Raw genomic sequence first — 26,384 nt, forward strand, 5'->3', positions numbered from 1 at the left:
GGGTGATGTGGCTCCTTACACAGTTGGCAATGTGTTAACCATGGGCGGATACAGCTGGGGTAGCTCTAACTGTAAATGGGTCATGTGTCTATCATTCTAATCTTGCTGTGCTTTGAGTTTAAACCTGTGCCCTTTGTTTGCAGATGTGGATTATGTGACTCCAATGTGTTCTCAAGTTGTGTATGAGGGACTTGTAGATGATGTGTTTCGGATAAAATGCGGTGAGTGAGTCTCCACTTTTGTTTTATTTTATTTTGGACAGTGCAGATTAGAAATTCCCGCCTTTCAGAATTGACCAGAACTGATGGCAGGCAGAGAGAGTCGGTGGCTCGACCATAACCATCACTTTTAGGATTCGTGTGAATGACATGCGACCGTTTACTTCTGCCTGAGAGTGCAGTTTGGATTGCAGTTGAATGACTCATTGGAAAATCGGCACCTCTGGGCCGGCACGGTGGCGCAGTGGTTAGCACTGCTGCCTCACGGCGCTGTGGACCCGGGTTCGATCCCGGCCCCGGGTCACTGTCCATTTGGAGTTTGCACATTCTCCCCGTGTCTGAGTGGGCCTCACTCCCACAACCCAAAGATGTGCAAGTTAGGTGGATTGGCCACGCTCAAACTGGCCCTTAATTGGGGAAAAAAAGAATTGGGTACTCTAAATTTATTTAAAAAAAGAAAATACAGCACCTCTGAGAGTGCAGCACATCCTCCATATGGCAATGGGAGTATTGGCCTGGATTGTGGGCTCACGTATCTGGTGTTCTGGCTTAGAGGTCAAATTGTCACCCACTGAGCCATTATAGTTAAATAGCCTGCTGATACTATCATGATCCATGGTGAAGGATGGTCACTCAGGCAGTACTAGGATTCCGTTAAGCTGCAGCGGACTGTAAGAGTATTTTCATTGAATAGAAGAAGAATCTGTGACTGAAGGTAATTGGTTGCTGGGTATGTTACTCCTGGGATTGGGGAAGTGGGTGGCCAATTCCATTAACACCCGTATCGCAGTCCCTCACTTGCAGGGTCTGCTGATGTACGGAACAGTAACTGTGGATTCTGGTCAATTTCAGGGAGCGTTGACTTTGGTTCGGAAGTAACGTCCTCAAATAAAAGTGTGAAAGTGTTGCTGAACTCTCAGGACAAAGTGAGTATGTGAGCGAGAGAAATCATTCAATGGTCAGAAAATTCTACAATAAAGCCGACACAACCTCTTACAAACTCAATAACAAACTCCCCATTTGTTCAAAGCCCGGGTTGCTTTACCGCGCAGTAAAATAAACTAGTTTTACTGTAGCAAAACCTCAGACTTCTCTTTTCCCTCCTTCTTCCTTTACCGTTTACAGCAGAAATGTGCTAAGTTCAGCCTTCCAACTTGTGGTTTGTCCTGGTTGAATGTTGTTCACCCTGAGATCACTGATGGCCAAATCCTGAAACACCCCACCAGTTCGTATCAGCAACTTCTAGTCCCCAAGCCTTTGTAGTGAGCACTCAAGCAGTCCACAAAGACGCACAGGCTTTTGACATTGATGCAACAAAGGTAAAGGACTAAGGCAAAATACTGCAGCGGCTGCTAGCCTGAAGTAAAATAGGAACATGCTGGAAAAGCTAATCAGGTCTGGCAGGATCGGTGGAGAGAGAACGAGGTTGATGACCTTTCATCAGATAAATGACCCCAGTGTTTAACCCAGCTGAGGGAATTGATGGTGTGAATGGAGATGGACATGGGTGCCATTATACACTGAACCCAAAAGCAAACCCCCGAAGGTATAAATGGCACACGCATGCACCCGATGCCAAGCACACCATACAAGCTTGCAAACCGTATAGATTGTAAGGTGTATTTTTGCATAAGTGCCACGCTAGTTTAGAAGTCAGGAGATATTTCTTTTGACGGAAAGTGCTCAACTGTTGGAACGAATGACCAACTCCTGCAGTGTGTGTGGATTCACTCTGTACTTTGCAAAGGGAGCTGGACAAGTTCCTGACTGTGGCTGCCTGCATGGCTGTGTATAAAGGGAGGTGGAGGGGGGGGGATTTGGGTGATGTCCTTCCCTGGAACCTGTTTAATCACTTTTGGGGGTCATGGAGGAATTTCCCAATCTTATTGACATAAAATGACAGTGTTCATTTTTCTCATCCAGGACATCGTGTAGAGGTGGTGGGGAGGTAGGTAGGTGCAAACAGGGCTATCTTGTACAGAAGTTGCACTGTAAGAGCATGGGACAAATATGAAGGTGCTTTTGTGTCTGCTGTTGAAGGTATTGATGTATGCAGCACATTGACACATAGAGCAGCAATCACTTGTTAAGCTGAATTGATTCCTGATTGTAAGGATTGTGGGTTTGAAGAATTGACTGCCCATTGGTGTCAAAAGCAATTCTTTTTCATGTCATTTCCTCTGTTGATTTTTCCATCGTATCTCTCAACCCCATCTTTCTACAGAAACTCATTGAACTACCTCTTGAACTCCTTTTACTTATTGCTTCAGCAGCCTCCTTGACAACTTGTTCAATAACTCTTTGGCTGAATAGGTTAGGATCCAATGACTGAGTGAACTGAAAGGCCTTTACTCACATGCATTTCTAACCTGTGGCTATTCATAGAATCATAGAATTTAAAGTGCAGAAGGAGGCCTTTAAGCCCATCGAGTCTGCACCGGCCCTTGGAAAGAGCACCCTACCCAAGCCCACACCTCCACCCTATCCCAGTAACCCCACCCAATCTGTTTGGCAATTTAGCATGGCCAATCCACCTAACCTGCCCATCTTTGGACTGTGGGAGGAAACCGGATCACCCGGAGGAAACCCACGCAGACACAAGGAGAACGTGCAGACTCGGCACAGACAGTGATCCAAGCCGGGAATGGAACCCGAGACCCTGCAGCTGTGAAGCAACAGTGCTAACCACTGTGCTACCGTGCTGCCCCTTGTATAACCTTTGTTTATGCTTTGCTTCTTTTACAGGTTTTCAAAGAGATTCGGAATGAGCATTTTTCTAATGTGTTTGGGTTCTTAAGCCAGAAAGCAAGAAGGCTTCAGGCACAGTATGATGTGAGTATCAATGAAACGGGTGCTCTTCCTTCAGAGTTATACTATCCTGTTGGCAGAGACGGCTCACTTTTTGAGCTGTCTTGTAGAAACTGCAGTTGGTGGTGTACAGGTCCTCCTGCTGATTCACTTATTTCCCCATTACTTTTGCTGTTATCATTTTTGATCCATGGATGGTTAATGGACATGTGCCTTTAAGTCAAGAGAAGGAGGAATTCATGAAGTTTCAACACAGTAAATGGTGCTGCTAGTTTTGGACAGCAAAATGGCACCACTTTGAAGCAAGGTCTTCTGAAAGACAACAATCTGAAACACAGACTCTTCCTTGTGATTTTCACCACTCCCCTCCCCCCTGTGTTTGTCTGTCATGTGTGTGGTTGTTTTGTGTACCGAGAGTGGAGGGAAAGATAAAGTGGGGAATTAGAAATTAGATGATATTTAACCAATTATGTTTGCTGCAGATTTTATTATGGTTTCTATCAACAAAAAGTAATTTTTAAATTTACAAACCTGGTGACTAATTATTCGGCAGCCAAGGGTTCTTTGGGTATTTTTCTAAGAATCATTGGTTAATTCAACTGTGTTGTGACCCCAGGTCAAGTAGGGCTGGAATTGACTGTGCACTGGCCCAGGGGGCCGTAACAGTGGGGTTCCTACCAAATCATTGTAACTGAACACGAGTTAACATCCCAAGTAAGATAGCACAGAGGCTGGGCACAGGCGCACTGTGTTTCCATGGGAGTAGTGCCTAATGTCTTCATCCATCAGATCTATTAACCTAGATCCTGAGTTTTCCTGATGGCTCAGACAGTACATCACCGTTCTGTCAATGGTGCAGAACAGGGTATTGGAGCCTGTCGTAATCACTACCGGGGCAGTGGTCTGCACCTTGAGCTAGGCAGGCTGAAAAGTCTGAATCAGCTTAAAGGTTTTTTTAAATCTGAAATTGGGTTTAGCAGTGGGGCCACTCAAGGTTCCAAACTTGCTGCCACTTGGTGTCCAGGCCCACGCTTGGTAAAAGAATCATAGAATTTACAGTGCAGAAGGAGGCCATTCGGCCCATCGAGACTGCACCGGCTCTTGGAAAGAGCACCCTACCCAAGGTCAACACCTCCACCCTATCCCCATAACCCAGTAACCCCACCCAACACTAAGGGCATATTCGGACACTAAGGGCCATTTATCATGGCCAATCCACCTAACCTGCACATCTTTGGACTGTGGGAGGAAACCGGAGCACCCGGAGGAAACCCACGCACACACGGGGAGGATGTGCAGACTCCGCACAGACAGTGACCCAAGCCGGAATCGAACCTGGGACCCTGGAGCTGTGAAGCAATTGTGCTATTCACAATGCTACCGTGCTGCCCCAATCAATCTATTAAAGTACCATGGCGACAACTGTAGCACAGTGACAACTTCCATTTATATAATGTTATATAACACCAAGGAACAAATAAACCCCCGATCCCCAAAAAGGTGCATCACATGAGCATTCATAGAATCATAGAATTTACAGTGCAGAAGGAGGCCATTCAGCCCATCGAGTCTGCACCGTCCCTTGGAAAGAGCACCCTACACTTCCTATCCCCATAACCCAGTAACCCCACCCAACACTAAGGGCAATTTTGGACACTAAGGGCAATTTAGCATGGCCAAGCCACCTAACCTGCACATCTTTGGACTGTGGGAGGAAACCGGAGCACGCGGAGGAAACCCATGCAGACACGGGGAGAACGTGCAGACTCCGCACAGACAGTGACCCAAGCCGGGAATCGAACCTGGGACTCTGGAGCTGTGAAGCACCAGTGCTAACCACTGTGCTAATGTGCCGCCATTGTCGAACATTATTTGACCCCCAAGTCATAGAAAGAGTTTTTAGAATGATAGATTTTAAGGAACATCTCCAAGGAAGAGAGAGAGGGAGAGGTAAAGAGGCAGAGGGGTTTACAGGGGGAGTTCTTGGGGTCGAGGCAGCAGAAGACATGGCCCCCAATGGTGGAGCCATGAAAGCCTAGGAAGGGCAAGAGGCTAAAATTGGAGGTAATGGGTGGGGAAGGGCGAGGCCATGGAGGAATTTTAAAACCAGGCTGAGCAGTTTCAAGACCTGTGTATTGAGTCAGCTTCCACGTGGGGTTATTCCCTGTGGCTCAACTCAGTACAGAGAGGAAAAAACACAATGACAACCTGGACAAGGTGGCTGTTTAATCAAGCTCGTTACGTGCACACGGAGAAGAGACTGGATATTGGCCAAGACCTGTTCTGCAGAACAAAGACCAGAACACAGTAATTATACAACGTTCAAAAATCAATAGCCCACCCCAGTTGGACGCGATCCAATCCCTGAAGCTGCTACGTTTAAACTTATCCAATAGAATTGTAAGCAGTGTTTAAACTTCATCCAATAGAATCGCAAGCAGCGCATGATTGATCCTCATCCTGACAGCTGTGTCCAATCCCAGCAGCCTGTGCTGACTGTTTGTGAGAAACAGAACAACAGAACCAGCACCCTGAATTGTTTCACAAAGACAAGGGGCGGGATTCTCCACTCCCGCGCTGTCGTGAATGCCGTCGAGGCTCACGACGGCGCGGAACGGCCCCGGTCCCGACCGATTCAGGCCCTGACAATGGGCCAGGATCGGGGCCGCGTCATCTACACGCTGCATAAATGACGCGGCCGGCGCCGCATAACGAGCGTCATCTGCGCATGCGTGGTTGCCGTCCTCTCTAAGTCCGCCCCGCAAGAAGATGGGGGACGGATCTTGCGGGGCCGTGGAAGGAAGGAGGTCCTCCTTCAGAGAGGACGGCCCGACGATCGGGCACCGATCACGGACCACCCCACATTCCAGGTAAAGCCCGGTGCAGGATACCCCCTCGCCCCCCCACAGGCCGCCCCCCCAGCGTTCACGCACCGCCCACGACTGCAGCGACCAGGTGTGGGCGGCGCCCGGGGGAACCCGCCGTTTTGGCCTGGCCGCTCGTCCATCAGGGCCTAAGAATAGCGGGGGTGCCGGAGAGTCGCCATTTTCGGTGTCTCCGGCTGCGGCCCGTGAAACACGACCGGGCCGTTCCCGCCGCTTGGGAGAATCGCGGGAGGGCGTCGGACCACCATCCCTGGAAATTTTGGCGGCCCAGGTGATTCTCCCAACCGGCGTGGGAGTGGAGAATCGCGCCCAGGATGTCAGAAGTAATGTCCTTTTGGTCAAGTTAGCTATCCTAAATTCCATTTGATTACTTATTACTGCTATGTCCTAAAAATACACGTTTAATGGTTAATAATGATTACTCAGTCCTATAATTCATCTCAATCCTTAATAAAATAACTTATGTAAAACTTCTCTAGTGAGATGGTAACTATTCAGTTTTAAGAAGTTTCATCGCTGAACCTCCCCCACCTTCAAAGACAGGAGGTGATAGATGAATGGGACTTGGTATGAGTTCACCCCAGCAAGATTAGCCTCTCCAGGAGAGGAGGTGAGAAAATTGGGAGAGAATAAGGGGACATTTTCATGTGTTACAGCCAAAGGTCTGAGTAGCTTCTTACTGTTCTACACAGAAACGCCAAGGGATGGACATTAAACAGATGAAGGATTTTGTATCTCAGGAGTTGAAGACCTTGAAACAGGAGCATCGGTTACTGAGTCTGCGTAAGTACCCAAGAGACTAAGCCTGGAGTTGCTTACAGGAACACTGGTGATTAACTATTGGTGGTACTCGCACATCTGTGTCGGAAAGTTGTGGGTTCAATCTTCTTTTTGTCCTGGAGCGCAAAGTCTGGACTGACACTCCATTAGTTTATTGCAAGAATGTTGCATCATCAGAGGTGAGACATTGAGCTGAAGCCCTATCTGACGGCACTATTTGATAAAGAGCAGGAGGTTCCTGTAGTTTCCTGGACATTTCTGCTTGGCTGCCATTTCCCACATGCTAACGGTCGGCAAGTTTCAAAGTGACTTGCATTATGTGGAGTTTTTGGCGACACTTGAGAGACCTGATAAAACATGATATAAATACAAATCCTAGGGCAGCCCGGTGGCGCAGTGGGTTAGCACTGCTGCCTCACGGCGCCAAGGTCCCAGGTTCGATCCCGGCTCTGGGTCACTGTCCGTGTGGCGTTTACACATTCTCCCCGTGTCTGCGTGGGTTTCGCCCCCACAACCCAAATATATGCAGGGTACATGGATTGGCCACGATAAATTGCCCCTTAATTGGAAAAAAAAAATTGGGCACTCTAAATTTATTTAAATAAATAAATACAAATCCTTCCTTTAACCATGGCTCCTTAATTAGGCATTTTTCCTAGGAGTCGGCGATCGGATGTATAGTAATGTTACCTGGCACCATTAATTTCTCAGGTATTCAACTAAATAATCTGGAAATGTCAAAAATGTATTAATAATTGAAGGCATGGTAAGTATAATAATATCTTTATTAGTGTCACAAGTAGGCTTCCATTAACGTTGCAATGAAGGAACAAGTGACTTTGAACCTCTGTCTGGATCTGCTGTAAACTAACCGATAGAGATTGGGTGCTTTGATTGATCAATAACTCCATTATCACATTGAGTCCCAGGACAGAACTAGATGGATAATAGTGTTTTTTGATCTCAGAATTCCGATATTTAGCGATGACTGCCTGACAAGTGAGCGATTAGTAAGGTAAAGTCTCCATAGTCCCAGATGAACATAGGCTGCTTTCCCCTTTTGAGGGGGTGAGCTGACTGGTGGTGGTTTAACCTGAGGGTCACCACACCTCAGGCAAGGGGCAAGGTTGAGAAGGCGGGGCCTCCATGAATAACCTCAGCCGGTACGGGAATTGAACCTGAGCTGCTGGCTTCGCTCTGCGTCATGAACCAATTGTCCAGGCAACTGAGCTAAACCGGCTTTTTCAGAGGGTCGGTGCAGACTCGATTGGCCGAATGGCCTCCTTCTGCACCGTCAAGTGTCTATGGATAGTCACATGATGCAATGATGGAGTTGTTGACTAATCACAGCGATCAATCTCTATCACTGAGTCTACAACAGACCCAGACATGGGGTGGGAGAAACCTCACAGCGTTGGAGAGATTTGGGAAGCAGAGGTCCCAAACCAACTGTTCCACCTGAGTACGTTCCACCCCCCACAGGTCACGTCACAAATTCCTCACATACTGGATCCCAAAATGTTATTTCATGAAAGGAATCCACCTAATTAATTGGCATTCGATCAAATCAATGCAAACTTCTTCCACTGTCTCCCTGGACAATGTGTGCCATTGATTGACCGCTACTCCAAGATTGAAATATTGTTCCTGCTGATTGGTTTTGAATTTACCTTCAAGCACAGCCTGTATCCTCTGGTTCTACTGTTCTGGGCAATGGGTAAAGAAACTCTGTGGAGTATCAGCGGTTAAAGCTTTGTCCGTTTGTTTTTCTCTTAGATATTGGAGCGTGTGAGTCAATCATGAAAAAGAAAACTAAACAGGATTTTCAGGAGCTGCTAAAGTCTGAACATGGTATGTGGATCATACAGAGTCCCATAGAATCCCTACAGTGCTGAAGGAGGCCATTCGGCCCATCGAGTCTGCACCGGCCCTCTGAACGAGCACCCTACTTAGGCTCGCTTCCCTTCCTTCTCTCAGTAACCCCACCTAACCTGCACATCCCTGGACACTAAGGGGCAATTTTATCACGGCCAATCCGCCTAACCTGCACATCTTTGGACTGTGTAAGGAAACGCACGCAGACGCCAGGAGAACGCGCAAACTCCACACAGTCAGTCATCCAAGGCCAGAATTGAACCCTGCTCCCTGGCGCTGTGATGCAGCAGTTCTGACCACCGTGTCGTCCCAGCTGTGGTGTGACCAGCCCACCCGCGTTTTTTTGTTGTAAGTGATGAAATCTAGATGAAGTGGTGGGGTTCACAAAGCACCAAGAGGGTAGCAAAAAACAATTGGACAGAAGTGAGGCACTTGTGGGATTAGCGATTAGAGAGCCCAGAGTTCATGTTTTAAAGCACTTGAAATTGTACGTGGAAGGTGAGGAATTCTGCATCTTCGATGTTTCCTGACGAAGGACGTGTTTTAGGAGACAATACGATAAGTTTTCATTTCTGCACCAAATCATCAAAATCTGATAGAGAAAAGGACCAAAAGTCACCCTGTTGTGAAGATTCAACGTATCCTTGGTGTAAAGAGCAAAACTGGGATTCGGAAAGAAATTGCACCAATTGGGACAATTGCAGGAATTTCCTTATGCCAGACGTTGATCAGTTTTTAAAATTGAGCAATGTATCACAGAAGATCTAATGCCAGAAATACCTTATTTCAGCAATCAACATCTGGGAGCTTGGCAGATGGTAGTAAAGACCCCTTGCCGGAGATCTATTCCTCTTGCACATTCCTCCTTGCAGGAGTGTTCCCCGGGCCAACTTGTCTTTCATTCATTTACCAATTTTCTGGCATTCCTTTGTGTTCTTTTGGTTGGTGTTATATTCATCGACTGATTTTTGTTTCTCTCCCCAGCGCTATTGGAGGGATTTGAGATCAGAGAGAGTATCAGCTGTATTGAGGAACACGTTAACCGGCAGGTATGGGGCATCAGTGTACATGGTTTACAATCGCTCAGTCACCTTGAACAGTTGGGGTTGACGTACCCATTGTGCATTCATATATGAGAAATTACGCTTGGGTAAGAATAAGTGATCAATGTCACAGTTGTAATGTGTGCTTTACCGTAATTACTGAGCAATGATGTGGGAAAAGTCACCAGTACAGGGGAACTGTGAATCTCACAAAAACACATCAATCATGGTCATTCCTCACAGTAAAATGGCCCTAAAACCTTATTATACGGACTATCTGTAATTGTTATTTCTACAGAGTATATTCCTGGAAGGTGCTTGGCAACAATCTGTTATATAATATCATAGATTCATTAGTGGTATGTTAGTAAAAGCAGGCTTTAATGAGCTAAACAGGCCAGCCTGGCCCCAAATGTAATTCTGAGTAACTGGGACAGATGGTGGGCTTCACCACGATTGAGCTCAAGGGAATAGTCTGGGATCCCATTCCTGATGGTTAACTTGCAATGACGACTGGGAGTGACATTATGTACACACTAGGAGAGGCCGGAATCCGGCTGTGATTTCCCCGCAATTCGCTGAATACTTCTCTTACTATTCATGTGGAACCATCACCTTCGGAAGGGAATTTTAGGGAATGTGTTTTTGCTTGGGAGAAAATGTTGTGCTGAAGAATGACAAATCCCCCAGCCTTTGGCGTTCTATGTTTCGTAACTTGCCAGGCAGCCCTTCCTGCGCAGGCCCCATTTATTCCTGACTCATTTTAATCTTTCAGATTTCTCCACTCGAGAGTCTACGGTTGATGTGTCTCCTTTCACTGACAGAAAATGGTGAGTCTGAAAGCTTTGCAGTCTAAATTTATTTGAAAAACACTTTGTCCTCTGGTATTTCAGCCCTTGAACAATTAGCCTCTCTCATAATGGACTTGAAGCCACCTAATTTCCAAAGAAAGTTAGCTCAGCATAACTAACTTTAGCTTAATCTAGATTCTTGATACCTGATGTTCCCCTCTCAAGGGCAATAATATTTTCTTTTACCATAATGAGATGATGGAAACTACGTTACTTAGGCACCAAACACAGTAATGTTGTGGATTGGCCTGCCAGTGTGGTTTGATAGCCTGGGACAGGATAGTGCTGGAGTTTAAATGCTTAACGTGCGCTGGCGTGAAGCTAAAGCTGCCTTCTCTGTTAATATGTATAGGATAATGGAGTTATTGATTAATCAGTCGTACTGGGCAGTTGCCATTCCCTGCAGTCCCTCGGGATACGGAAGCACAGAGCAAGGCAGGATTCCCACTTCTGGTTAACACACGTGGCTGAAGTGTGGATACCTCCTGTGGACTGCATCTTGCTTGGCTGCGATGTTCCTCGCCATTGCGCAGCTTGCCAACAATTATTGCTGCGGCCCCCACATGGGTAATGGCTACACGAGTGAGGAACTGAGGTGCACCCACCGCTGAGGGTGGGAGTGTTCCCCCTGTAAGGGAGCCAACCCCAACAGGAGAGGAAGAAAATTGGGGAAAATGTTAAAATGGGAACGGAAAATCATTGAACACAGAAATGCAAACAGAAGCGCTGGGGGGGGGGGGGGGGGGGGGGCGCAAAGACATCTGAATCTTTCAGCTGGCGACAATGTTCGAATCGTAGCATGGTGCAGCACAGAAGGGGACCATTCGGCCCATCATGCCTGTGCTAGCTCATTGAAAGAGCTATGCACTCCCCACTCTTCCCCCAGAGGCCTGCAAATATTTCCTTTTCAAGTATTTATCCAGTTCACCTTTTCAGGCTGTGCGTTCTCGAATACAACTCGCCGTGTAAAGAAATGTCTTCTAACTTTCATTCCGATTCTTATCTCAGCTGGTTGCTGCCTTACCCTCCCCTCCCATTGTAGAAACTGGGTTAAAGTCCAACAGGTTTGTTTCAATGTCACTAGCTTTCGGAGCGCTGCTCCTGCCTCAGGTGAATGAAGAGGTCTGTTCCAGAGGTCTGGAACATACCTCTTCATTCACCTGAGGAAGGAGCAGCGCTCCGAAAGCTAGTGACACCGAAACAAACCTGTTGGACTTTAACCTGGTGTTGTAAGACTTCGTACTGTGCTCACCCCAGTCCAACGCCGGCATCTCCACATCATTGTAGAAACTGTTTATCCCTATTCACTAAAACCCCTTATTATTTGGACACCTCCCCAAATAATCTCCCCAAAAGCGTCTCTGCTCCAAGGAGAAGAATCTTTTTTCTAATGGAGGATCTTATCCTGAAGAACTCCCCCATCTTTTCTCTCCAGAGAAGCTGACAGGCCTGAAGGCTAAACAGGACTGAGCTCAGGAGGAACTTCTTCACCCAAAGGGTTGTGAATCTATGGAATTTCTTGCCCAGTGAAGCAGTAGAGGTTCCTTCATTAAATGTTTTAAGGATAAAGATAGATAGTTTTTTGAAGAATAAAGGGATTAAGGGTTATGGTGTTTGGGCCGGAAAGTGGAGCCGAGTCCACAAAAGATCAGCCATGATCTCATTGAATGGTGGAGCAGGCTCGAGGGGCCAGATGGCCTACTCCTGCTCCTAGTTCTTACGTTCTTATGTCCGTGCCTTTATGTCGGATTTTCAGCACTTGCCATTTTTCCTTCTGATCTTGTGTGTTTGCATTTCCTGTTACTTCCCCCCCAGGCCTGATTTCGAAGGATTATCGATCGTTGAAAACTCAGTATCTGCAGGTGAGCAAAGAAAGACGTCACGGTCACAGCACTGATCAGGGGTGAGATCTGCTGGGATAAATTTTTGTTCTTGGGATGTGGCCGGTGCTGGTGGGAGGAGGGGCTGCAGCCCTGCAACTGGATCGTCAGCCTGCGCTGTGTACTCAAATCTCTGGAATGGGACTTGAACCCAGAGCTAAGAATGGCAGCACTGAGCCGCTTTGATGTCCTGGATTGAGGAAGGAATGGCATCCAGGGCACCGCTTAGAAGCTGCAATTTGTAATTCCGCCTTTCCCCAGTTGGTTAGGACCCAGACGGTCCTTTCAAAAATGGATTAGGGGTTGAGTTGAAGGTGAGGCTGGAGAGATTGTGGGTGGGGAGAAGAGGAAAGAGGGTGGAAGAGGTCGGGAAGCAGAGTTGCTCAGTCCACTCGCATCCAAAAAAGGCCTTGTAGCAATTTGCCTTTCCTGCAGTGATGAAGGCGGGAGGGAAACATTGCTTTAAAGTTACTGTGAAAATCTCCTAGTCGCCACACTCCGGCGCCTGTTCGGGTACACAGAGGGAGAATTCAGAATGTCCAATTCACCTAACAGCACGTCTTTCGGGGCTTGTGGGAGGAAACCGGAGCGCCCGGAGGAAACCCACGCAGACATGGGGAGAACGTGCAGACTCCACACAGACAGTGATCAAAGTTGGGAATCAAACCCGGGTCCCTGGCGCTGTGATGCAACAGTGCTAACCACTGTGCTACCGTGCAACCCAAATGTCAAGGGGCTTGGAGATTGTTGGAAAATGTTGAGATAAAGGATCAGCCATGATCATGTCGAATGATGGAGCAGGCTCGAAGGGCCGAATGGCCTTCTGCTATTTTTTATGTTTCTGCTGGAGGCATCGGAGCTGCAACAGGATCTGATAAAGGTGATCTTGTTTAAATCGTAATTACCAAAAGCACATTATGTAGAACCTGCTGCACACTTGCTCTTAGTGTTGTTCTCATGGCTGCCCTGATTATGCAGGCCTGCCCATTCATTTACCCATAGCTAATTGATACATTAAACAAAGGGTGGAAATTGACACCCGCACCCAGAGGCTCTGATTGATCGATACATTGTCTACCCAACTATGAAATTGACAATGTGATCTGACACACAATCCAGTCATAATTTGATTGAAGCAAGCAGTGATATTTACTCCAGGGCCAACCTCCGTCACCATCCATTATTGATCAGCCTGGCATGCTGTAAACGTCAGCTCACCTGGAATCTGGCCAACTTGTCTTAATTGAATGTCATGAAGCCGTTGGTTTTGCAGTTCCTGATTTTACAGATTGGGACTTGGTCTCTGAGTAACGGACATGAATAGGGATCTTCAGGATTGAAGGACAGTTGACTTTTGATATAATGTAATGGGAGTGTCAGATAAAGTGACTCATGTAAACCAGATTGAATAATATCTGATTGTACACGAGCTGTTTCCAATTAAAGCTGGCATGGGGTTTGTTGATGAGTTGGCGCTCCTTTTATTACAATGAACAGACCACGTCCCCTTTGGCACGCTCTAGCTGCGTTCACTATCCTGACCTGTAACCTCGTTCACATTTATTCCCCCTCCAGAGTTACGGTTATGATCACATCCTGACGTTTGCCAATCTGAAGCAAATCGGCTTACTGACCGAGCAGCAGCCAGGAGAGACACTGACTGCAGTGGAGAGCACCATGGGGAAACTCGTGACGGACAAAGCAGTCGGTAAGGCGACACTGGAAATATAAAGTGGTGATATACTAGACGCTGAGAGATTGTAGGAGGCTTGTGTAGTGATATGCTAGGCATTAGAAGATTATAGGACATTTATTTGCACTGTTTGTAGTATTTAATCCCCAGGCAAGACACATCGTGTCATAATGGGACAAAGAAAAGTGCACCGAATTCTCCAAAACGACTTTTTAAAAAATCACTTTAAAGATGGTTCCCTGTCCCCATCATTTCGAACAATGTTTTCCTGGTGATTTAGTTTGCGAGCACACCGCCTGGTATGGAACTGACCCATTCATACCAGACCTATAGAACGGTGTTGGGTTGTCTCAGCTCACCTGGATGGAGGTAGGTGTGTTGTAGGTACCTGCTTCTTACAGCGAGCTGCAGGTAGCACCTTGCCTCTCGAGTCTGAAGGTTGCCATTTCAAGCCCTACTCCAGAGACTGGAGTACATAATCTAGACTGCCATTCCAGTGCAGTACTGGAACAGTGCTGTACTGCTGGAGGTGCATTGGGATGAGATATTAGACCGAGGTTCTGTCTGCCCTCTTGGGTTGGCGTGAAAGATCCCGTGGTATTATTTCGAAGAAGAGCAGAGACGTTCTTCCCAGTGACCCTGAGCAATAATTTAATCCTCAATCAACATCAGTAAACAGATTATCGAATCTTTACCATGTTGCTCTACCTGTTCTGGCTGTCTAGCTACATTAGAGCAGTAACCGAACTTCAAACATGTTTAAGTGGCTGTAAATCATTTTGGAATGTCCTGTCGCTGTAAAATGTGACTTTTTTTTTTAGAAAATGTTTTATTGAGGCATTTATAATTTTAACATTTTAAACAACAGAGAGATCCATCACTCGCAAAAACCCCACATTAACATACCCAACTCCCCCCAGCCCTAAACCCTAACTACCTATACATCAGATTCCCTGCCCTTAATCATCACTTCCATGCCTCGTAAAATGTGACTTTTGACTTGCTTTTGTCTAATGCACACGGTTGGATATTGGGCGAGGGTTAGGGTTGGACCTGTCTGTGCTAACTCGTGATGAAATAAACGCACCAACTTTCACTTTTAATATATTCCCTAGTCTTCTGTCTCCTTGGTCGTGAAGTCCTGTCTCACTACTGCTGACATTGGCTGCGAAGCTGTGCATGGTACAAGCTTAAGACAGGCCTCCTCATAGCTTGTGGCACCGTACATTACAGCTCCAAAACTATGCTACATCTGCGCCCCGTTTCCACTGCATGTATGTTACTGATTTACCTCCCTGGTGATCTTATGTAATTAAAAACAATTTTTTAATTAGTGTAAGAGATGTGGGTATCACTGGTTAGGCAGCATTTATTGCTCACCCCTAGTTGCCCTTCAGAAGGTGGTGGTGAGCTGCCTTCTTGAACCGCTTGCAGCTGTTAGGTCGGGACTTCCAGAATTTTGTGACAGTGAAGGGAACAGTGATACATTTATAGTACTGCAAATGATGTGAATCATGTATTTTCAGGGAAGTTGACCGATGCCTTTTCATCTCTGGCCAGGAAAAGCCATTTCAGAGCTTTGAGTAAACGGTTGAATCTGGTAAGCACTGGAAGAAATAGTACAATAACTTCGGACAACATTTCCCGGCCCTGGGTCACTGTCCGTGTGGAGTTTGCACATTCTCCCCGTGTCTGCGTGTGTCTCACCTCCACAACCCAAAGATGTGCAGGGTAGGTGGATTGGCCAACTGCCCCTTAATTGGAAAAAATAATTGGGACAACATTTATAATGAAGAGCCTAAGCTCGCCTGATGTTTCACTGGATAAATGCCCCATTTGTTGTCGAACTGTGTCCGTTATGGAACAAGACCAGAGAATGCTTGACAAACCCAGCGGGTCCTGCAATACCTGTATGGATTTCCTGCTGGGGTTTTCAAACTTTGTCTGTTCTTGTTTCAGATTTCAGCATCCGCAATATTTTACTTATTTATGTGTCAGTTATGGTGCAGATTCAATGGGCCGAATGGCCTCTATCTGTGCTGTAATCGGCCACGATTAGTTCTGCTACTGAAGGTGGGTAGAGGTAATGTTTATTTTCCTCTGTTAGTGGGTTTGTAAACAGTACAGCTCAAAAATCTAATGCATGGATTTCAATCAAACTTGGTACACAAGGTATGGCCCAAGGAAGAACTGATTGCTTTTTGGCGAAGGTGCGGTTCCAGATCTGGGATTTTTTCAAAAGATCCATTGGGCGACAAAGCAAATTGAATTTTTTTTAGAATGTTAATGTTGTGGGTTGTTTGATTTGCAATATTGTGAATTGTCTCTGTTGCTGTGGTGGAATCTGTCACGCTGTCAAAATGTGAGCAGAGTTTTCAGAGCAGGTTGATGGCCGGGAATTGACCTGAAGCCTCCTCAGTGAGATGGAAGGTCTAAATAAAAATATTTATTTTTTTCAACTTGGTAGGTACAGAGCATCAACCAGGCAGGGAAATAGCTTTGAGGAAGTGTTGCACAATTGGAATAACATTGAGTTAACCGAGTGTGGCTGAGGTATGCGTTCCACTGTGTCCCCTCTTCGCCCGTCTTGCTTCCTGTGCTATAGCACTCAGCATCTTCTGTCCCTTTCCAGATTCCCCGCACTGAGGAAGAGTATGATCTAAAGGTGCCACGGGACATGGCCTATGTATTCAGCGGTGCATATATTCCACTGAGCTGCAAGATTATAGAACAGGTGAGTTCTGTGCAGTCTAACGCAATCCATCGATCTACAGAGCAAGGTGAATAAATCCATTTTGTGTTTCTAGGCATGGAAGGTCAACCAGAACTGTTGCCCTATTTAATTAAACTCGCAAGAAGCTGCATATTTTGAAATATTTAACTTTATTTCTTTGCTTGTCGTGGAATAAATTGGTTTAATTTGTAGGGCATAAATATATTTCCCGGATTTTGACTAATCATAATAGCAAGCATACGTTGTCAGGAAAACCTTTCTTTGGTGAGATCACGCTGTCAGTGAACAGCACTTGATGCCAATCGACATCGGTACACAGTGCTAATGTGTCTGATCACAGCGCGCAGTGCTAACACTCCTGACCACCGACGGGCGCAGCAATAACACTCGTGACCCATGGGGTTTTTTTTTTTTTTTTTTTTTGCTGCGATACAGGAGTTATATCAATGCAGATTGTGCTCTTTTCCTCTCTCGCTGCCCCACGTTCAGTGTGACGTCTCTTTGTGATCCGTCAGGTGCTGGAGCGTGATGGCTGGACAGGAATGGAAGAGGTGTCGCGGTTACTAAACAATAACGAATTTATCACAGTGGGTAAGTTTCTGAATTGCTCGGGTCCGTAATTTGATTGTGAAACAGAAGCAAACACAATGGCTTCGGGCACTCTGGAGGGTTCCCTGCTTGGTCTCATCTGCTTTCTGAAGGTGCTACGGGCTGATGCTGCAGCACAAATTCACGGGCATCGAAAGCCCTTCGGCTCCTTCATAATCTGCCATGCATGAGCGCAGCCACGGAGTGGTTGTGACTGGATGAGGGCAGGATTCCAATCCCGTGACAAGAGCACAACGTGTTACGATTCTCTGTTGAGATATGTGCACAAAGAATCGATCACTGGTGCAAAATACTCGCAAGTGGCAGCTCTCGGGGGACCTGTTCGACTTCAGAGGGTGGAGATGGACGGGGCACTTCAATGAATTATGACCTAATCCCAGGGGGCTGCTGCTCTGTGTCTGAAGTGCTGTCCATGTTCATTTTTAATCTAGAAAGATCCACAGATGCGGGACATTGCAGCAGTGCGCAGAGAGTGATTCTGGTGGTGTTTCTCGGAGGCTGCACATTCTCGGAAATTGCAGCACTGAGGTTCCTGGGCAAAGAGAAAGGTAACGCCGGTTATCTGGTGTCAATAATTCCACCAGCGCCTCCTCTTTTTCCATCGACATTATCCCATGACTGATTCTGTGAGGCTGCGTTTTAAATGCGTCTTACCAAAGCGAAATACTGCAGACACTGGAAATCTGAAATAAAAACTGGAAATGCTGGAAATACTCAGCAGGTCGGGCAGCATCCAGAGAGAAACTAAATTCTGATGGCGGATCATCGAGACATTTATCTCCGCACAGATGCTGCCCCAACCTGAGGAGTATTCCCAGCACTTTTTGTTGTCAAAAGTGTATTTAAGGGTGGCCCGGCGGCACAGTGGTTAGCACTGCTGCCTCACGGCGCCGAGGACCTGGGTTCGATCCCGGCCCCGGGTCACTGTCCGTGTGGAGTTTGCACTTTCTCCCCGTGTCTGCGTGGGTCTCACCACCACAACCCAAAAAGATGCGCAGGGTAGGTGGCTTGGCCACGATAAATTGCCCCTTAATTGTAACGAAAGCAGGTCCGCGGCTCTGTAATGGGGAAATGGAAACTGTGTAGATTTAGAAGAAAAAGATTTAAAACCTCGATACATGACCAATGGCTGAGCTGTCCTGGTGGCTTATTGGGAGTGTGTCGCTGCTATAAGTAGCAGAAGGTCCCAAATTCACCGGCCTGCACTCAATTAATTGATTTCAGCAGTCTGGGTGATGCAGTAGCTGGTTCCACTGGGAGGAAGTTCAACTTTCCAGGGCATAGATGTTCGATGATTCGTGAAAGAGCGAGAGGTGGCATGGGCAAACTTTGTTTTAACGCATTGAGTTACTGTATCTGAAATGTCAGTGGAAACTGATTCAATAACATTGAAAAGTAAATTGGATAAATAATCAAGGGGAAGAAGATGGAGGGTAGTGGGAAAAGAGCAGGGAGGGGGGGGGTGTTGAATGAATAGCTCCACCAAATAGTGACACCGGTACAGTGGGCCAAGTGTCTTGTTTTGTATCATTCTGTGATTACTACCCCCGGACAAGGGAAGTGTGAAGAAATAAAACTGTCCCGTGTACCCATTGCTGATTGTTCTCCAGTGGCCACCCGTTGGAAAACCTGTATGTGTGTGTCTGTGGATGGATGCTGGGTGGGTGAAGGGGTGCCAGGTAAGGACCTGGTTGGCTCTGATTGTCCCGCCCCCATGGCTGGTAGCCATTAATGCTCTCACTATAACAGGCATTTGTGATATCTAGTATATCAGCTTTGTATATATGAACGACCATGTAGAATAGTGTGTAATTACAGCATCCAGCCACCAGATGGAGTAAGAGCACATCCCACAACCCACACGGTGGTCCACGTGATTTTGGGGAGTGAGTTAGGAGAAAGGGTTTTGAGATAGTCGAGTTTTTTATAAAATTGTAGTTATTTGATCTAATACTTCGCTTTTTCGGCATACTTAATTCACAATTTATAGCGTGGTGTAGATAAATTGACTTTGATTTAGTACAACGCCTGCATGTTCTTTGTAGCAACGCTACAACTTTAATAATATTAATTTGAACAAAACAAAGAACATTTTATACCCATGTGGCTGGGATTTCACTCAAACGTGACTCAAAGGCTTCAGAATAGGAGGGAGGCTCACCAGAACGGCATCTCACGCGCTTGCTTGTCAAGAAGGCGATTAGGTTTGACTACCACCAAATCTGTTGATTCTATCTTTCCCACAGGATACAAGTTTGTTTTTGTGACCACGGCCATCACAAACAGTTTTCGCATGCTGGAATCTCTGCTAGAGTCGTGAAAGGGCACCAGCTTCCTCCGCAACAGCGCTACAAGAGAGCTGGAATGAAATTAAATCCAGCCGAGAGACCGGCCTCCACCTCGCCGTAACCTCACTGACTGGAGTCTGATAAAATTCGGGGGTGCGGAGGGGGGGGGGGGGTCTCTGATATCTGAAGAAACTGTGGCACATTTTGAGATTTAACTTCATCTGCGGCCAATATTATTTGAGGTACCGATCCTATAAAATGTGCAAATGTGAGCTGGATCCATTGAAATCCTTCTCTTGATTGCTTGGAAGAGGAATTTGCCTGGATGTATTATTTGGGGGAAGGTCAGAATGTATTCTTGCTGATGAAACATTAGTAAAGACCGGAACTGGATTCTCCCCATGTTGGGATAGTTTTTGCGGATTGGAAAGGAAAAAGTTGTGCTCCAACAGTGCCTGTCCCATCCCTGGAGCGCAGCACAGCCAAAGAACAACTTTCACCGTATAATCACCATTGCCTCTTAGACGGCTGTGGCAGTTAGTCTGTGCACAGCAAGCTCCACAGATAGCAATGAGATAATGACAGGGATAATTGGAAATTCCACATCATTCCGCCAATGACCAGCCCCGTGGGCATCCAGGAATGTAAACAACGTTCACTACTTTATCAATGACAATTTCTGAATGGAGTGGATTTGGAGAACCGGAGTTATGTTTGTGGAGGAATGATCAAGTATTGAAATAGAGGAGTGAAGGTCTGCAGCGGAAAAGGAAAACCAGGAATACTGGGAATGTGGGTTTACGGAAGTTCTGTGCCTGAAAGAGGAAGTAAAATAGGTTAATATTCTGCATTGGGTTGCTTGCTTTGCTGATGGAGAATCTCAAATAAAACATTTGGTCTTGACGTTTGGAATATGGTGCCGATTAAAGATTGAAGATGATTTGCAATATCATTGTGAGAAAATGTTACAATTTCTGCACAGGAGCTGCACTGTGAATGTGGTGGGCCTTAATGTAATTTAGTTTTATTTTACACCAAAGCTGCATGATCTGTAGGGTTTAGAAGTCTTTTGCCCTGAAATCGCTGTAAATATTTGTGATAGGTGCATTGAGGGAGTGCATTTATTTAATAAATCCCATGGATTAAAATATTCACTGAAAGCATCTTTTACATCCCCAATTCCTCCTCCTGTTCCCCTGAAGTCACTAACTCCTGGCTCTTGCTTCTTGTACTTAAACCAATTGAAAAAATAATAATAATATTTATTAGCGTCACAAGTTGCTTATATTAACACTGCAATGAAGTTACTGTGAAAAGCCCCTAGTCGCCACATTCCGGCGCCTGTTCGGGTACACAGAGAAAGAATTCAGAATGTCCAATTTACCTAACAAGCATGTCTTTCGGGACTTGTGGGAGGAAACCGGAGCATCCGGAGGAAACCCACGCAGACACTGGGAGAACTTGCAGACTCCGCACAGACAGTGACCCAAGCCGGGAATCGAACCTGGGACCCTAGTGCTGTGAAGCAACAGTGCTAACCACTGTGCTACCGTGTTGAGCATGGTGACGAAAGGAGTGGGGTAGGGGGTTAATACAAGAGGTTTACAGCAAAGCCTAATTAATAGTCTTACTTATCCTCTTCATCCCTTGAGGTACATGGGGCTGCTTTTTGCCGTTTCTGTTACTTGATATTTTTACAGGGTGGGATCGGTGGCCCCAGGCCTAACCGCCAAACTGGAGGACCAGTTGTTGTTTTTTGTCAGACGGTTTTGCTGAGATCTGTTCAGCTTGGTTAGACCTAGCAGGAGCCAGAGCTGACATAGCTCTCAGGATCCCGAAGGCACTCGAGCCTCCCCACCACGTCACGGTGACAGCAAGGGGAGGAATGAATACATTCTGCACCAACATATTTTACGGCAGGATCAACCCGGACACATCTCAGGAGCAAGAACCTTTCCGGGGACCTGTGACTAATTGTAACCCCCCTCAACTATTATTCTGACTGTAGTCAAACCACATAAATACATCAAATCATCTTATTCTTCCTAATACTAAAATCCAGTGCTAAATTTCTTACTTGTACCGACCATAAAGGGTGATCTTGGAATTAAAAAATATATAGTATCATAAATTACAACATGGCAGTAAAGGCAACTTGCTCCATCCCGCCAATACTCTTCAACTGAAGCAACTCCTTCTAATTCCACTTCCCTGCTCCCATCCTTGTATATTGTTTTGCATTCCTCCTTTCCCAATTCTGTCCAATTTACTTCAATCTGGTAAACTGGTCGCTACTTCGGTTAATGCCAAAAATGTTGACCTTTTTGAATCGGACTATTGCAGCTTACATTAAGATGTGATTTAATTACTGCCAACGTTTATTTTTGGTGATATTTGAAAGTTTCTGTTTCCAATAGCTGTGAAATTTCACCTGTATAGAAATGCTGTTAGCCTTGGAACTGAGATTGTGTCACTGAACTGCTTAACTGTGTGTTTATGTACATAGTGTGTAATAAATCTATTTAAAAATACATGTTTCTGCATACTGGATTGAGGTTGACATCTGAAATTCAGTTTGTTTTGTACACCGTGGGGCTTTTCATTTCTTCCAGTGTGTGTGTGCCTGTATGTGCAGGCTGTTCAGTTGCATGGATATTATGCCTGGTTTTATCCTCTGCCTGGCAGGTTAGCCCTCACATCGCGAGTAATCACAAACAGCATCAATTTTGTATGCAGAGACGTTTCATGATGCAGCTTCAAAAGACATATTAAGGATATTCATAGACTCCCTACAGTGCCAAAGGAGGCCATTCAGCCCATCGAGTGCACCAGCCCTCTGAAAGAGCTCCACCCTATCCCAGTAACCCCACCTAACATTTTCGATACTAAGGGCAATTTTAGCATAGCCAATTCACCTAACCTGCACATCTTTGGACTGTGGGTGGAAACCGGAGCACCCGGAGGAAACTCGCGCAGATACGGGGAGAACGTGCAAACTCCACACAGACAGTCACCCGAGACCGGAATTGAACCCGGGTCCCTGGTGCTGTGAGGCAGCCGTGCTAGCCACCGTGCCGCAAACGAACCACAACCAAATCTTTGTTTCAGAAAAGTAAACTGACGAATGCTAAACATTTCCTGTTGGCCTCTGGTCCGGACATAACGTGACCCCTCCCTGAGACACCAGATAAAGAGAATTAATCTGAAGGAACTCCCACAAACAGTAGTGTTGCGTATTCATATTTGTTCCTATTTGGAACAGGGTCAATTTAAGAGCCATCGCGTGACTTATTGATGACGCCATCGGCTGTTTGCGCGTGCAAACGATCTTTACAGAGTGTTGAGTAAACATCTTTCCAATAAAGCTCTTGTTCGTTGTACCTTCATGGCCTGCAAGCCTATCCTTTAATCATAGCACAAATAGTAATTAATCTCGTGTTAACCTCAGAATGTGCCACGTTGAACGTTTAACTGGTTGAATTACAGGAACAAGTCCAGTATTTTAAGTGCTGTATTGCAGTTTTGCAACATTACCCTTCTCCCATTGATTTCAGCAGTTTGCAAAATGGTTGTATTTGCATCAGCTTGAATGCTGTAATATAATTTTACAAGTTCTGATTCACATTTCTAGAATTATATTTTCTGTGTGTAAACAACATGAGGAACAGGAATGGGAGTAGGCAATACAACACCTATTACACATGTATAATGTAACCAAATTCTCTCCGTTGCAACCTTGTCTAGTTCATTGATACTATTGCGGTCATTGCTCTGAAATTTCCTATTGTGTTCCTCCAGCACCAACTAGATTGTTCTCCACAATATTCCTCCTCCCTACAATCTCAATGTGTTGAAATTAAGGCTTCTCTCATGTGGTTGTCGCTTAATTTGTCCTATTTCAGCACCTCATTTCCCAGTTTTCCCATTCACTTCCAATCTAAAGGGAGTTTAATTCCAAGTTTGTTACCATGACTTTTAAACATGGCCATCCTGCCTCTTCCCTTCTACTTTTCAATAGGGTTCTTAATCAAGTAACAATTAAGGAAGGAAAACTTGGAAGGAGGATTTTTTTTTAAATTATGAGAATATTGGAGCATGATTGGGTTTACTTTTGTTAAGAAATGTTCTCTACCACAAAAAGCCGTAGCCAAAGAACTGTTATCTGATGGTGAAAAATCTCAATATGAATGGTAACTGAAACCACCACTGTGGGTTGCTGTGATTTTGTCAGTTTGTAAGAGCTTTGAAGTCGGTTTTGTGATTTTTGCTTCCATCTATAGATGCGCTGCGTCCTCTGTGGTGACATAATAACCATCCCCTCCCAAGTTGTGACACCATATTAGTTTGAAAGCAACTTCTAGATAATTAATAATAATCGCTTATTGTCACAAGCGGGCTTCAATGAAGTTACTGTGAGAAGCCCCTAGTCGCCACATTCCGGCGCCTGTTCGGGGAGGCCGGTACGGGAATTGAGCCCGCGCTGCTGGCGTTGCTCTGCATTATGAGTCAGCTGTTTAGCCCACTGTGCTAATCCAGCCCGATTTTTCTAATTGAAACTGAAGAGCAATTCAACACAAACCCCTATTTTCATTGGAGGTCACTTTTGCGTCCCAAGTATCATGATATTCAGGTAAACATCATAGCACAAACATACATACATACTGATGGACAGATCAACGGACCAATCAACACACACACAACACCACAGGCAAGAGCATACACAGGACAAAACCGGGAACACGACACTTCCTGGGCATTCCAGCAGGAGACAGCTCAGGGCACAGAGCTCATAGCAAGGCACTCGGACATCCACCGTGTGCTGAGTGCCACTAAAAGATAATATTAGGAATAGGTCCACAGATTCTAGGGTTATGATCGAACATCAGTAACCAGTTTACCACTAAATAAATGTTAGTAATAAAACTGAGTTGTACCATTCGCAACCGTGTTGGTTCGTCTGTGTAGCAGAGTACCCAACACATCATAGTACCAGGAGTAACTGTGAGACCTACCTACAAATGCTCCGGAATCTGCCATCCTGTGCCATGGACACCGTCAGCACATCGCAGCCGCTACAAGTCGCTGGAAACCTCGGCGTTAATTGGAAGCTGTTCAAACGGTACTTCCAGCTCTTCCTGGAAGCCAACGAAAAGGAGAGCGCTTCGGACACCAGAAAGATCGCCATCCTCCTCTCCACGGCAGGTCAACACGCCATCCATGTCTACAACTCCCTGGTGTTCGCGGAAGGTGAGGACAAGACCAAGTACAAGACGGTCCTTCTCAAACTCGACCAACACTTCAACGTCGAGGTAAACGAGAGTTTCGAGAGGTATCTCTTCCAGCAGCACCTGCAGGGTAAGGATGCGCCCTTTCAATCCTTCCTTACGCACCTCCGTATCCTCGTGCAGTCCTGCGGTTACGACACCACCTCCGATTCCATGATTCGGGACCAGATCGTTTTTGGGGTCACCTCAGGCACCCTACGCCAGCAGCTCTTAAAAATTAAAGGCCTCACCCTAGCCTCTGCAATCGAAGCCTGTGTCCTGCATGAAAACGCGACCAGCCGCTGTACCCAATTTCAGGCGGCCGATTCGTCGCAGCAGGGGTCCTACGTGGCCGGATCGGCGAGGCAGGCATCCTACGAGGCTGAACTGGTCCAGGCGATCGAGTTCCTCCCGCGGCCCGGACGAGGGCGGCCATTGTGCGCGCTTTTCGAGGCCTCCCGCGTTTGTGCACGCCAAAAACGACATCAACACTGAGGGACGTGATGCGCAGGCGCGCTTGACGCAAGACTGAACTGCGCATGCGCAGTGGCGCAACAAACGCCATGACGTCACGACGTGCGGCAACTGCGGAGCTGCACATTTAAAGCAGCAATGTCCTGCAAGAAACCGACAATGCCTCCGCTGTGGCAAGATGGACCTCTACGCTGCCTGCTGTCGAGCAGCTCAACCTGTCAATGTTCCCCAATTCCGACAACCTCGCAGGGACGTGCGGACCATTCGGCCTCTGTACTACGAGTCGTGCTCAGACGATATTCAGACCAGTGACACAGACGACCGGGATGCCCTCCGTGTTGCGGTCATTGATGGGAACCGGATGTCTCCAACCAGGACCCACCAGCCGTTGCAAGTGAACACTGTCAATCCGGGTGATGAATGGTGTGCCACCCTAACGGTCAACCAATCACCGATAACATTCCGCCTGGACACTGGCGCCTCCGCCAACCTCATAGCATGGTCAGCCTTCTACGCCATGAAGGTCAGACCACCAATTCGGCCGTCCCGTTGCAAGATGGTCGACTACAATGGGAACGTTATCCCGGCTATGGGATCCTGCCAGCTCCAGGTGACACACAACACACACACGGCCACACTCTCATTCGAAATAGTCGGATCATCAAAGGACTCCCTGCTAGGCGCACAGGCGTGCAAGGTTCTCCACCTCGTGCAGCGGGTCCACGCTCTGTCTCCAGAAGGCACATCTGACTTCCCGGATGCAGAATTCAGGGCACAGCTCCAATCGCTCCTCGCCCACCAGGAGGCATTCGAGGGTATGGGAACACTGCCCTACACCTACAGAATTCGGCTCAAACCGGACGCCACCCCGGTCATTCACGCACGTCGCAGGGTCCCAGCGCCACTCAAAGACCACCTCAAGTAGCAACTGCAGGATCTCCAGGACCAAGGGGTGCAATCCCGGGTCACTGAGCCCACGCCA

At 46.6% G+C, this 26,384-nt stretch overlaps 1 protein-coding gene across 1 annotated transcript in view; it reads left to right on the forward strand.

Moving 5' to 3' along the window:
* The window catches only part of vps33b (VPS33B late endosome and lysosome associated), a 39,505-nt gene extending 16,455 nt beyond the window's left edge, over window positions 1-23,050 (forward strand). The window contains exons 10-23 of the mRNA XM_072492725.1: window positions 144-221; window positions 1,071-1,144; window positions 2,964-3,050; window positions 6,604-6,694; window positions 8,468-8,542; window positions 9,551-9,615; window positions 10,385-10,439; window positions 12,276-12,322; window positions 13,916-14,048; window positions 15,560-15,633; window positions 16,666-16,767; window positions 17,283-17,358; window positions 17,808-17,924; window positions 19,623-23,050. Of these exons, the coding sequence (XP_072348826.1) occupies window positions 144-221; window positions 1,071-1,144; window positions 2,964-3,050; window positions 6,604-6,694; window positions 8,468-8,542; window positions 9,551-9,615; window positions 10,385-10,439; window positions 12,276-12,322; window positions 13,916-14,048; window positions 15,560-15,633; window positions 16,666-16,767; window positions 17,283-17,358; window positions 17,808-17,924; window positions 19,623-19,696 (1,148 nt within the window). The 3' untranslated portion in view covers window positions 19,697-23,050. The remainder of the gene's footprint in view (window positions 1-143; window positions 222-1,070; window positions 1,145-2,963; window positions 3,051-6,603; window positions 6,695-8,467; window positions 8,543-9,550; window positions 9,616-10,384; window positions 10,440-12,275; window positions 12,323-13,915; window positions 14,049-15,559; window positions 15,634-16,665; window positions 16,768-17,282; window positions 17,359-17,807; window positions 17,925-19,622) is intronic.
* Window positions 23,051-26,384: the final 3,334 nt, after the last annotated feature.

This window comes from Scyliorhinus torazame, chromosome 30, assembly GCF_047496885.1.
Source record: "Scyliorhinus torazame isolate Kashiwa2021f chromosome 30, sScyTor2.1, whole genome shotgun sequence".
NCBI lineage: Eukaryota > Metazoa > Chordata > Chondrichthyes > Carcharhiniformes > Scyliorhinidae > Scyliorhinus > Scyliorhinus torazame.